Source organism: Babylonia areolata, chromosome 14 (genome assembly GCF_041734735.1).
Source record: "Babylonia areolata isolate BAREFJ2019XMU chromosome 14, ASM4173473v1, whole genome shotgun sequence".
Lineage (NCBI taxonomy): Eukaryota > Metazoa > Mollusca > Gastropoda > Neogastropoda > Buccinidae > Babylonia > Babylonia areolata.
This window is the reverse complement of record NC_134889.1, coordinates 21,152,589-21,165,088: the sequence shown is the minus strand read 5'-3', so window position 1 is coordinate 21,165,088 and position 12,500 is coordinate 21,152,589. Positions and strand designations below refer to the sequence as shown.

The 12,500-nt window shown below is 41.2% G+C and overlaps 1 protein-coding gene across 1 annotated transcript; it reads left to right on the top strand.

Moving 5' to 3' along the window:
• Positions 1-5,764: 5,764 nt before the first annotated feature.
• LOC143289534 (complement C1q subcomponent subunit C-like) lies at positions 5,765-10,824 on the top strand. Its single transcript, XM_076598536.1, has 2 exons — positions 5,765-6,107; positions 10,358-10,824. The coding sequence occupies exons 1-2, from the start codon at positions 5,876-5,878 to the stop codon at positions 10,732-10,734; spliced, it is 609 nt and encodes a 202-aa protein (XP_076454651.1). The 5' UTR covers positions 5,765-5,875; the 3' UTR covers positions 10,735-10,824.
• Positions 10,825-12,500: the final 1,676 nt, after the last annotated feature.

The following is a 12,500-nucleotide window of genomic DNA, read 5'->3' as shown; positions in this document are numbered from 1 at the left end:
AGATGATGATATTAGACTGAAAATAAATGATATTATTATTATTATTTGGATTATTACCATTTCTATCATAATGATGTATGTATGTATCTGTGATTGAAGGACACAGGAAACGAATGATGAGCGCCCTGTGGCAGCCGTCAGTCGGCTGTACCCAGGTAGACAGCCTGTTAGGCAAATGAGTCTTTGTTTGTAAAAAGTGCTCAGAGTTTGGTCTGTGACTGAGGATAGGTGCTAAATAAGTATCCGTATCGCATCATGTCAGTCTGTCAGTCTGTCTGTCTGTATGTATGTATGTATGTGTTATGTAACCAATCCCAGAAAAAAAATTGTCCACGTGGAAATATACTTCCCTCTCTGTATTTAGAAGGAAAAAAAAGTCAATGAAACTAGAAACTATACTCGCATGCGAATACTTAAAAACATTTCATCATAACTGGTCTGGAATGCTTCATTAAAAAAAAAAAAATTTAAAAAAAAAAGAACAAGAGGCAAAGCCTTCAAGACTCACTTGTGCTTCGCGCTTTATCCAGTAAAGGAATCATAATGAGAAAAAAAAAAAAAAAAGAGATTTAAAAAATCGTTGAAAAGTGTTCTGGATTAAATATGGTATATAAGATAAGCTTGCGAGAAAAAAAAAAAAAAAAAAAAAAGGCATGCGAGCAGGATCGAACCACGCATGTTTAGTTCTGATGTAAGCAGGCTAATTCCCAAGGCTGCGGCACATCTGACGTCAAATGACTAAATTTAAAACGTAAAACAATGTTGACGTTTTCTTCTTCATTCCATAAAAAAAGATGTGACTGTAGTAGACGTAATAACGCCGTTTAAGTCATGTTTTGTTTGTTTGTTTGTTTTTTTAAGTTGTTTTTTTTTTTTAAATTATATCTCGATTTTTTTTTATTTCGGTGGTAAAGACGACGGTGCCATCTCCTTCAAACACATTGCAACACATAATAGATCTATAGATCTGCACAAATCAGTCTACAATGGGCTGAAAGTAACGATCGACTGAATTTTTGACTCACTTGTGTAAACAAAATGAGTCTATGTTTTAACCCGGTGTTCGGTTGTCTGTGTGTGTGTGTGTGTGTGCGTGTGTCTGTGTGTCCGTGGTAAACTTTAACATTGACATTTTCTCTGAAAATACTTTGTCAGTTGACACCAAATTAGGCATAAAAATAGGAAAAAATTCAGTTCTTTCCAGTCATCTTGTTTAAAACAATATTGCACCTCTGGAATGGGCACAAAAAAATATATAAAAAAAGAAGCCAAATTATATGCAAACTGCAGTTATCTTGTTTAAAACAATATTGCACCTCTGGGATGGGCACAAAAAAAATATATAAAAAAAGAAGCCAAATTATATGCAAACTGCAGTTACTGTTATATTTATATTTTTTTTGTATTCTCTAAACTTGGAACTTTGATCTGGTATTCTGACACAACAACAAGAGCAGTCATTATTATCCTTTTTTGTTCAAACAGGAACTTCTTTTGCTAAGCATGGAAGTTTTATTTATTTTGCAAACGTTTTGGTGCAGATAGTAAAAAAGGGAAATTAATCTGTAATTAATGCTTGGGGACTTAATTTGCTTTAAACTGATTTTTCTCATCTTAAACATTACATTTTGAAATTATACTCAATACATAAAAAGCTAGTGTGTTTTACTCTCAGTGTACAGGGCTTTCACTATGTTCTTTCGCCCAAGTGGTCTTTTTCGGAAAATACTAAAATCAATACGACAGTGGACTTTACAGATCTATTGGCTGAGCCCTGAAGGTCATGGGCAAAAATCAATTGCGTACACATATTTATACATACTCAAAGCGCGTGCTCATATTCTTCGCGAACGCGAACGACGCCATTTTGTTTCAAGTTGCTGACCTGCTCTTTCAATCCTATATTCAATAGACAATACACGATAACATGTGATGGAAAGTTGGAGAAGGAGACCGTTAAATATTTATTCAGAGAAAGATTTGTGAACGCCTCATCACTTACTGGATTATGCCCCAAACTGCCATAAAAATATCCACAGAATCAGTTGGAATTCACAGTTAAAAATTGTAAACCATGCAAGTTAATATCCTTGAATTGATCCCGATGAAACGAAAAAATTTCCAGTCTTGACTTTTCTCAAAATGAAGTCCTTTTCACTTCATACGACATTTAGAAGTACTTGTACTTGGCTCTACATGTTGTTAGTTTATCAAAATACTCAATTTTCATATCAACTTTGAAACTATAAAACTAGAATGAACATAAAAGAGAAATTGAATCGACCGTGTCATACTACATTCCCGGCGGATGTAACTAAACTTGTACATTTATCTAGATCTAGAGAAAACGGCTAAATGTCGCAGTGTGGTATTGAGGCGATAGCCACGTCTCCTTTACCGCGGACTTAAAAAGAATTTTTATTGCCCTTAAAGATTTTTTGAATGCCCAAGATACACCAGAATAATATGATTTAAACAGCGTTCTCACTGCGAATACCGCAATCGATTTATCGCCCTTTAAAAAAAGTATGTTCAAATGTTAAATTTTAGAACGTCAGTTAAGGAGCCACGATAGTGTAATGGGTAAGACAGTTTCTTCTCACCCCAACACGCGGGGTTCGAATCTGGTTAGGACTTTTTTTTTCTTTTTTTTTTAACCCGAAGCTTTTTAATAACAAATACAGAACGCATTTTAACGATTAGATTTTTTTTTTTTTTTTTTAAGTGTATCACAAATGAGTCTTGAAGGCCTTGCCTCTCTTGTTCCTTTTATGTTCATTCCAGTTAATTCAGTATCCATTTTAGAACATTGATATGCAGTAAACACGTCGATGGTGTAGTTAGTGTCACTGTAAGTGTTCAGCAGAATTTGTGTTTCTTTCCTTTTAATTGTGAACAAGAAACAGGAGATCATGTCGTCTTCGAAAACAATCTGCCTTCTTGTCCGCCAAGCAGTGGAAAGCAGTTTTCGAAAAACATCTCAGCGAAATAAATCGTTAATAATTTGGAAATACTGCTTAATTCCAGAAACTTTCAACCTGTTATTGGTATGACTGTGAAGTTTTTTTGTTTTTTTGTTTTTTTGTTGTCAAACTATGTTTAAGCCAATTTTGGTATTGCCAGACAAGGTATTTCCAGAGAAAATGGCAATGTTAAAGTTTACCACACACACACACACACACACAGACACACACACACACAGACACACACACACACACACACACACACACACACACACACACACACACACACTTGGTTAAAACATAGACTCACTATGTTTACACAAGTGAGTCAAAAAAAGAAACATCTCTAATTTCCGCCACATCTCCCGACATTTGTGACAAGCATGAAATTCACAAGGAATATTTCCAGTTACCCAACGAACGTACGAACACACACACACACACTCACACACACACACACACACCCGCCCCCCCCCCCCCCCCCCCCCCGACCCCCCCGGACCCTCCCTCCCCCATGCACCCTACCCCCACCACACACACACACACATCCTCTTCCCCCATCCCCGCTCTCTCTCACCAACCATATCCGGCAAAAAGGGAAGTGTAATTTGATGTGGAAATCGCCAGTAGTATCAATGTCACCATCAGTCCACAACGCGAGAGAGAACTCATTACATATTCACCATCCTTTATCCACGAAAAAAAAAAAAAAAAAAAAAAAGCGTCATTAACACCAGCCACCTCCCCTCCGACAGGTATGCCTAGACAAAAGGTAGGTGTGGGAAGGTGGCAGAATGGTTAAGACGCTAGTCTGCCAATGCAATGTCCGTTATTGTCTAGGCTCGAATCCCGGTCATACCCTTTCTCCCAAGTTTGACTGGAAAACCTAACTGAACGTCTAGTCATTCGTGTGAGACGATAAACCGAGGTCCCGTGGCAACAAAAAGACAGTGCAAGCCTGAACCGGACTATAAATGGCGGGCGATTTGAATCAAGCCAGTTTCTCACCAGAGTCTGACACTGTGACGTCGGTGACGGTTTATTCAAAATAAAAGCCTAATAAAGCTACGGTTTGGCTTCATTTATGGCAGAGAGCGAGATTTGCCTAGCAGCTTCCAATCTAGACCTGAATTGACTTTGGAAAGTACAAAATGTGTCAGCTACACGTAATACAAAATTTGAATGCAGAGAAAAGGGGCGGAGCTAGAGCCGTTTGTGTTTGCGCTAGACGTGTCTGTCAGATAAAAATAGCACCAGCACGTGGTACTGTCCGGTGAGAATTGGAAAGCATGCAGACAGCCCCTCGACGTTGGCAACCGTAAACGACCACATTGTAAAACATGCAAACGGAGAGAAATATGACGATCTACTAACCTACCGGACACGTGCTCGCGCTTTTTATAGATAAACTCCGCCCCTTTCCCTTTTATGGATAGGCTCTAGTGCGCATGCGCAACCGAAACCTTGCTCTCGGGAGTTAAGACTTTAACAGTTTGAGGGAGCATAAATTAATGTCCATCACAACTAAGTTTAGTGTCCTCTGCTTACCTCTGCTTTTGCTTATAAGTCCTTTATACATGAATTCATTATTTCACTGTCACATTTTGTAACCAGTTCATAACACTCACATGGTTTGTGGAGGTCTAGTTGTAACTGATTAACAATAATGCTGGTATACCATATAAAGATTGTAATGAGGTGCACCACGGCAACGTACGTTAAGTGTTGTCCTCTGGCAAAATTATGTCAAAGAAATCCGCTCTGATAGGTGCACAGATATAATGCATGCACCCAAGGACTGAACAAGCACGTTGGGTTATGCTGCTGGTCAGGCATGTGCCCGGCAGATGGGGGGTGTAGCGTATAATTATGGATTTGTCCGAAATTGAAACTGAAGCTCACCATAAGGAAAGAAACATGGCTGGTTTGTGCAGGTGATCTTTGCAGTGCTTACTTTTTTTTTCTTTTTTTTTTAGCAGTTAAGAGTTTTCGTCAGTTTTCAGTTTCGGTGTTGTTTTGTTTTTTTCGTGTTTTGTTGTTGATTTTTTTTTTTTTTTATGTACAGAGGAATGTTATCATGCACTATGATATGTGTATTGTTTCATGTTCAGCGCTTAGAGCCGATTTATGGGGAGTTTGCACTATATAAGTACTGTCCGTCTATCTAGCTATGTATCCATCTATCTATCTGTCTATCTATCTATCTATTTCTATCATTATTTTTAGTATCATTGTTATTACTATTACTATGGTAAGTACTTTCAAGTTGAGACAACCTCTTGTTCTCTTTGCAGTGGGGTAAGAAGAACGCTTCCTGTTTTTTGTTTGTTTGGTTTTTTTGTGTGTGTGTGGGGGGGGGGGGTTTGTTGTTTGTTGTTGTTTTTTTGTTTTTTGTTGTTGTTGTTGTTGTTGTTTTTTGTTTGTTTGTTTTGTTTTGTGTTTTTTTGGACAGGATTGTCCCATACAACTGGAGGACATGGGGGATCTTTCATTGCAAACCTCTGTCAATGTTTTCTGACTTTCACAGGAACATCGTTCCCACGAAAACGGAGTATGGCTGCCTAAATGACGGGGATGGAAACAGTCATATACGCAAAACCCCACTCGTGAACACGAACGAACTTCGGAGTCACAGCCCTCAAACGAAAAAAAAAAAAAAAAAAAAAAAAAGAATATCGACACTATTTCATCCAATCAGTCTCCAACTCGTCTTGCAACTGTTCACCTGTACCTCCTCTTTGGCTGCCAAACAGGACATGGGTTCGCGGCTATAAATAAAGCACAGGTTTATTACATAAAGCGCATTTTTACTCGTGTCTCGTCACTCGGGTCCATAGCTCAGCCATTAACACAGCACAGGAAAGGTAAAGCTGTCCGCTTCTCACATACTGCCAACGAGATCCACTGAAGCCATGTCTACCATTCTGAAGGTGCTGTTGTTCTACGTTCTCTTCCACGCTAATTCTGCCACTGAAGCCAACAGAACAAGTCACCACCAGACTGGCCATCTGTCGCTGGTCACTTTGGTCGTCAAGCAAGCCATTCAGCTGCAAGACCAGGCCCGTCAGCTTCGTCAGCTGGAAGAGAAAGTCGCACTGATCGCTGAACATCAGAAGTCATCCAATGAATCGCGTCCAGTACAAGGTATGATTGCTTTCAATGACTATGTTTCTTTACAGTTTCCAGTTCCTTCATTCTAATGCTGTCAGCAATGCTTCCGGATTTAACTGATGATTCTAAATGGTGTAAATCCAACTCTATGGCGATTCACCCCCCCCCCCCCCCCCCCCCCCCCATCCCCCCAACCCCCCAGGCCCCCCCCAAAAAAATGAAAATAAAAATAATAAATAAATAAATAAAAACAGAGAGTATAATTCTCGCACCAAGACAAAGGCATAAAAAAAATCCCCTAGCCCTCGCTTTGAATATCGATGATAATTCCATTGAACAAACCCACGAAGTCAAAACAGATGATGCACTGAAATGACAGTCTCACATTGACTCTGTCTGCAAAAGGTTGGAACGCCGTCTGATTTTACTAAATCATCTCAAGCCTTACACAGACAGTGATGCTCGCAAAATGTTCTTCCACGCTCACTGTCTTTCTCACTCTAATGACGCATCTGTAGTCTGGAGCTGTGCTGCCGATGTTCATCTTAAGAGAGCAGCCAAAATATTTGTACCAGATCCTTCATTGTCAGCTTTAGAAAAACAAGCCAAAATAAACATCCTTCCATTAAAAAAGACAGTTATGAATCAACAAAACATTACTCGTGTACAAATCGCACGATAAACTGGCACCACAATATCTAAAACATCTGTTCATCCGAGCCTCCAACCGTTACGGCTCTAACAAGTGCATCAATTTTTACCGTGCACCTGCACTGACATGTTCAAAACTAGTTTTGTAGTTTCAGGTGCATTCCTGAGGAAAACACTCCCTATTCACGTACAAACGGACAGTTCTCTATTTTCGAATCAAATCTCCATAACTTCAATCCTTCCAGCCATAACTGACTCGGGTATAGAAACTACCGTTGGCAGTAACAATGGGGGCCTTCTTGTGTTTCACTTATTGGATCATTTGCTATTGTTTCTTCTTGTTAATGTTCTTCTTCATCTTTCTTCCTTTTCTTTCTTTCTTTCTTTTTGTTGTTGTTGTTGTTTTGTTGCTTCCTGGATATTCAAAATTGGATGACTCTAAATAAGTTACAATCGAACGCGGACAAAACTGAAACAATGATCATAGGAACTAAACAAAAACTCTCTTCCATCACAATTGACACAATCAAACTTGGCAGTACATCCATCCTTCTTTCCAGTTCAGTCAGGAACCTCGGTGTTGTCCTTGACAACACACTATCCATGCAAAAATTTATCAGTCAGACATGTCAATCCTGCTACTGTCAACTGCGGCGCATCAGTGCCGTCCGGAAATATCTGTCCATTGACGCAACATCTAGTCTTGTCGTTTCTCTCTCGCCTTGACTACCGTAATTCTCTATTGTCTGGTTTGCCTGCTTCATCCATTCAGTCCCTTCTGCGCATACAGAACTCTGTTGCCCGACTCGTCCTCAGAAGGAAAAGATCTGAGCACATCACTCCTCTTTTGCAACATCTCCACTGGCTCCCTGTCTCGCACAGAATAAAGTACAAGATCAGCACTCTATGCTGCAAATGTATTCACAAATCAGCCCCTTCCTACCTCTGTGGCTGCCTTCACCTCTACACTCCATCTCGCTCACTACGATCAGCTTCGGATCCACTCTATTTACGCATACCCAGATTCAAACTCTCGACTGTTGGCCGCCGTTCTTTCTCTGTCTCTGGACCTTGCAACTGGAATGAACTTTCTCTTTCGCTTCATCAAGTCTCCACACTCAGCTCTTTCAAGCCTGGCCTTAAAACCCACCTCTTCCCAAAATAGCCTCCCTTCCCTGCCTCTTCCTTGTCTTCAGTTTCTCCAGTTTCAGAGTTATGCGTGCGTGAGAATGACTGGTGCGAAAGCGCTTTGATTTGTCTATGCAGAAGATTCAGCGCTATATAAATACCATTATTATTATTATTATTATGTTGTTGTTGTTGTTGTTGTTGTTGTTGTTGTTGATGATGATGATGTTGTTTGTTTGTTTGTTTGCTTTCCTTTTATTTCCTCCCGATTTGTATGCATGCATGCAACAGCAATTGTACTGGTAATATTGGAGATGGTAGTAGTCGCTGTAGAATCAACGCTCTCTCCGTGCTCCAAGCCCTCAAGAACTCACACTGCAAAGAACAAAACCATCTCACTTCAGCCCTTGTTGCCCTTAGTGCCAGAGTGGAGAAAGTGGTGATACAATGGGTACCACCACACTGTGGCATCAGAGGCAACGAAAAAGCGGACATTCTGGCAAAAGACGGTGCACAGAAGAAGCAGGCCAACAAACTGGTGTCATACGATAAAATCAAGACAATCATCAAGGCACAGCAAGGAATAAAGTAGCGCCTCCAGCACCCCAAATATAACCCAGAAGACAGATACCATTTGCTGGAACGACGGGAACAGGTCAAGTTCTTCCGCCTGAGGACTGGACACAACCGCCTGCTCCACCACATGCACACAAAATTTGGCATTGGACAGAGTGGAGAATGCCCTTGTGGTGAGGGACCAATGACAACCGACCACATCCTTCAAGACTGTACGACGCATGCAGCATCCAGGAGGAAGTACTGGCCAACACCGACAGCAGTGGAAGCCAAACTGCACGGCACCCTGGAGGAGCTGCGATGGACGGCAGCCTTCATCGAGGACACCGGGCTGCTCATCTAATGGGAGGAGAACGAGGAAGACGTGGAACCGATAGCAACAACAGAATAATTGTAGTCATCCGGCTGTTTGCTTTCTATAGTAGGTACTGATGACATATCCTCTCTCTCTCTCTCTCTCTCTCTCTCTATCTCGTCCTCCCTTTCTCTCTTTCACTCTACTATCCATCTGCCAAGATATATATATATATATATATATATATATATATATATATATCGGGTGTCCCCCAAAACGTGAGCCGCTTTTTGACAAGTATTTTCTCGGTGATAGAGAAACCGAATTCATTGAAAATGTTCACACCGTAACCATTGGGTATTATCAACAAGTCTGCAAAATATCTAAACGTTCGGATACAAAATTATGCGAGTATTGTCAAATTCAAAAACAGCATGTCAAAAAATCCAGTATCAGAGCTGTGCAATGTGACCTTCATCATGTTCATGCCAGCTGCCAGGTGTTGGCATCTATCAATCAGTGTCAGTCTAAAAATAAGATAAGATAAGATAAGAATAACTTTATTATCTCCAACTGGAGAAATTTGGTCAGGTGCCTTATCACAACATAGACAAGTAAACAACATGGGGACCATAACTGTAAAAGTCAACAACAGCTTTTACGAATATTACGAAGATACAAATGTAAAAAATATCACATACACCGTTTCATACATACATCCACACACTGCAGGTAATAACTAGTATTCTTAATGTAAGAACAGAAAGAATTAAGAAACATTATTTGAATATAATTATAAACATAGCCTACTATACTGCACATTGATTATAATAGATAGATAAGACAAGAATAAAGATAAATTGCGGAAAACCGCAACCAGATAATCAGCACACACCCGCACCCCCCCCCCCCCCCCCCACCCCCCCCCCCCCCCACCCCCAACCCCCACCCACCCCACACAGGCGGATTAGTTGATTAAACAAGAGTAATAAACATATGTTCTCAAATAAAAGCATTTCACATATTCGCTTTTAAAAACATTGCAATTAATTATTACATCGTAATTATTAAACAGAAATATATGTCTGAGTGTCAAGTCTATTGTTTTTTTTTTTTTTTTTTTTTTTTTTTTTTTTTGTCGTCTGTATCCAAATTCAGTTCTGACCAAAGTTTCAGTTTGGAAAGATCGTACGTGCTACTGACCCTGTACAAGCGTATTTCAGCGATAAGTCTATTTACAGAGACATGACTCCACACCATGCCTGGAAATTCCTTTACGATCCTTTTTCCACCCCAGCCTTTCTCCTTGAAGCATTTTTTTCAATGGTAACCTTATCACTTTCACTCAAAGGCATGGTCGATCCTTTTTTTTTTCTTTTTTTTTTTCTTTTCTTGTCTTTTAGTAGCTTCAGTTGCATGAAAGTCCATGGAGCGCGTTGGATGCTTGGTGTTTTCTTTTTTCCTTTCCAGTGCAGTACGTAAGACAAATGCCCCACAGCCTCACTGATCTGTGTGTGTGTGTGTGTGTGTATGTGTGTGTGTGTGTGTGTGTGTGTGTGTGTGTGTGTGTGTGTGTGTGTGTGTGTGTGTGTGTGTTCATATACTTCTTCTTCCTCTTCGACGACGAAACAAGCCGCGGCATTCAGAGCAACTCTGAGGTACGAAGACGTGATCGCCAACATCCGCTTCGGGACCGAGTTCGTAGCGGGACAAGGGGACTACAATCCTCACACGGGCGCCTACACCGTTGCTGTGCCCGGGGTGTACCTCTTCGGGGTCCAGCTGCTCCTTAAGGGTGAGGATAACTCCGACACCCTCGTCGACTTGATCGTTAACAGTTCCATCAAGATTCGTTCCCACTGCAGTAAGAGCCACGCGTACTGCTATGCCTCGTCTGTACTTCGCGTGAAGAAAGGTGACACGGTGTGGGTGCAGACTGAAAGGAGGGTGAAGTGCTGGCCTGGCGTTCACACCTTTTTCTTCGGTGCCCTCATTTCTGCAGATCCCTGACCCTCCCCGAGTCGTCTTCTGTCCGGTCAGGATTCAACGTGCCCGGCTCACCTCGTGACAATGGTAAATGCTGAATGGGGATTTTGTTGGTGTTTTTGTTGCTGGTATTGTTGTTGTTGTTGTTGTTGTTTTCTGTGTTTGGGGCCACAAAGAAAGCAATGTATGCCCATTATTGTACAACCGTATGTGTCAAATGAAGCACAGCTAGCGTGGTAAGTGACAACCAGCATGAATATAACTATGCGTACGTGCGCAAGCACCTACACAAGCTCCCGCATACCCACCCCACACCCTCACACACACAATCTACATAAAACACGCTCCTTTTGACAACACACAGTTTAATCTGTAAAAGTATTTCAAATAGGAGCTATGGCTGTGTCCTTACAGTTACAACAACCCTTGAATTGAAGTGGATTTGGATACCTTCACGGTAGACAGACCTAATAGCGAACGATCGAATCGAAGTGACCAGCTCAACGTGTGTTATTGTACAGATAGCAGGTCTACGATCGTCAAATGTAGCTCTTCTGTTTTTGAAGACTTTCTCCGATTGGTGGCACCAGGAAACGTTCGTCTACTCCTTTTTCTCTTAAGGTTGAAAAAGCAGGGACCCTGAGGGTAAATGCGAACGGACAAAAGCCCAATTGCGGACGATGGGTTTGGGTACTTTTGGACAACTAAAAAAGAAGCAGGTCTTGACTTCATGAGACATACAATATTATTAGAACATCGCACCAGACTGTTGTATTGTTGGTTTTGATCATGCATGCACACACGCGCGCGCGCACACACACACACACACACACACACACACAAAATTAAACACACACATCGCACCACACACATACACACCCTTTTGAAAACATCACTTATCAAGCAACATCGTTCGAAATAAACTCACGTCAAAATAACCTATGGTCAAATTGCAAACGACACTGTTTCGTAGATTCCTGTCAAAACTAACGTTCTGACACCAACACGGTTTCTCAAATTCTACCAGCACCGCTTATGAACATTTCATTTAACATATCCTGTCAAATTAGATATTTGAACCTGTGTCAAAGTTCGTCCTACTACAGCCTTTCCTGGGTTTTAGGATTGTGAGAGCACGTTTGTGAACTTTGTCGGCAGTGGTGCGCCAAGAGAAGATAGAACGCGGAAATAGCCAGAAATGGCTGATGTTTGACTGGGTCTTGGAAATGAAGATTCATTAAGGTGTCAGAACGAGGTCGAACCAGACGTTAAATTGTGAAAATTAATATGTCTGGCGAGAAAACGCTTGGAAGTAGGGGCGGTACAAGAAGCGTTCGCAGTTACACGGTGTTTGCAATTCGGGATACCTACCTTATTTGTATTTGTTTGTATTTGTATTTGTATTTCTTTTTATCACAACAGATTTCTCTGTGTGAAATTCGGGCTGCTCTCCCCGGGGAGAGCGCGTCGCTACACTACAGCGCCACCCCTTTTTTTTTTTTTTTTTTTTTTTTTTTTTTCCTGCGTGCAGTTTTATTTGTTTTTCCTATCAAGGTGGATTTTTCTACAGAATTTTGCCAGGAACAACCCTTTTGTTGCCGTGGGTTCTTTTACGTGCGCTGTGCATGCTGCAAACGGGACCTCGGTTTATCGTCTCATCCGAATGACTAGCGTCCAGACCACCACTCAAGGTCTAGTGGAGGGGGAGAAAATATCGGCGGCTGAGCCGTGATTCGAACCAGCGCGTTCAGATTCTCTCTCGCTTCCTAGGCGGACGCGTTACCTCTAGG

Bases quoted from the DNA above. Each gene is read 5' to 3' on its own strand.
- LOC143289534 (XM_076598536.1), top strand. From the start codon at position 5,876: ATGTCTACCATTCTGAAGGTGCTGTTGTTCTACGTTCTCTTCCACGCT. The intron at 6,108-10,357 runs GTATGATTGCTT...CGACGAAACAAG, and splicing joins TGAATCGCGTCCAGTACAAG to CCGCGGCATTCAGAGCAACT.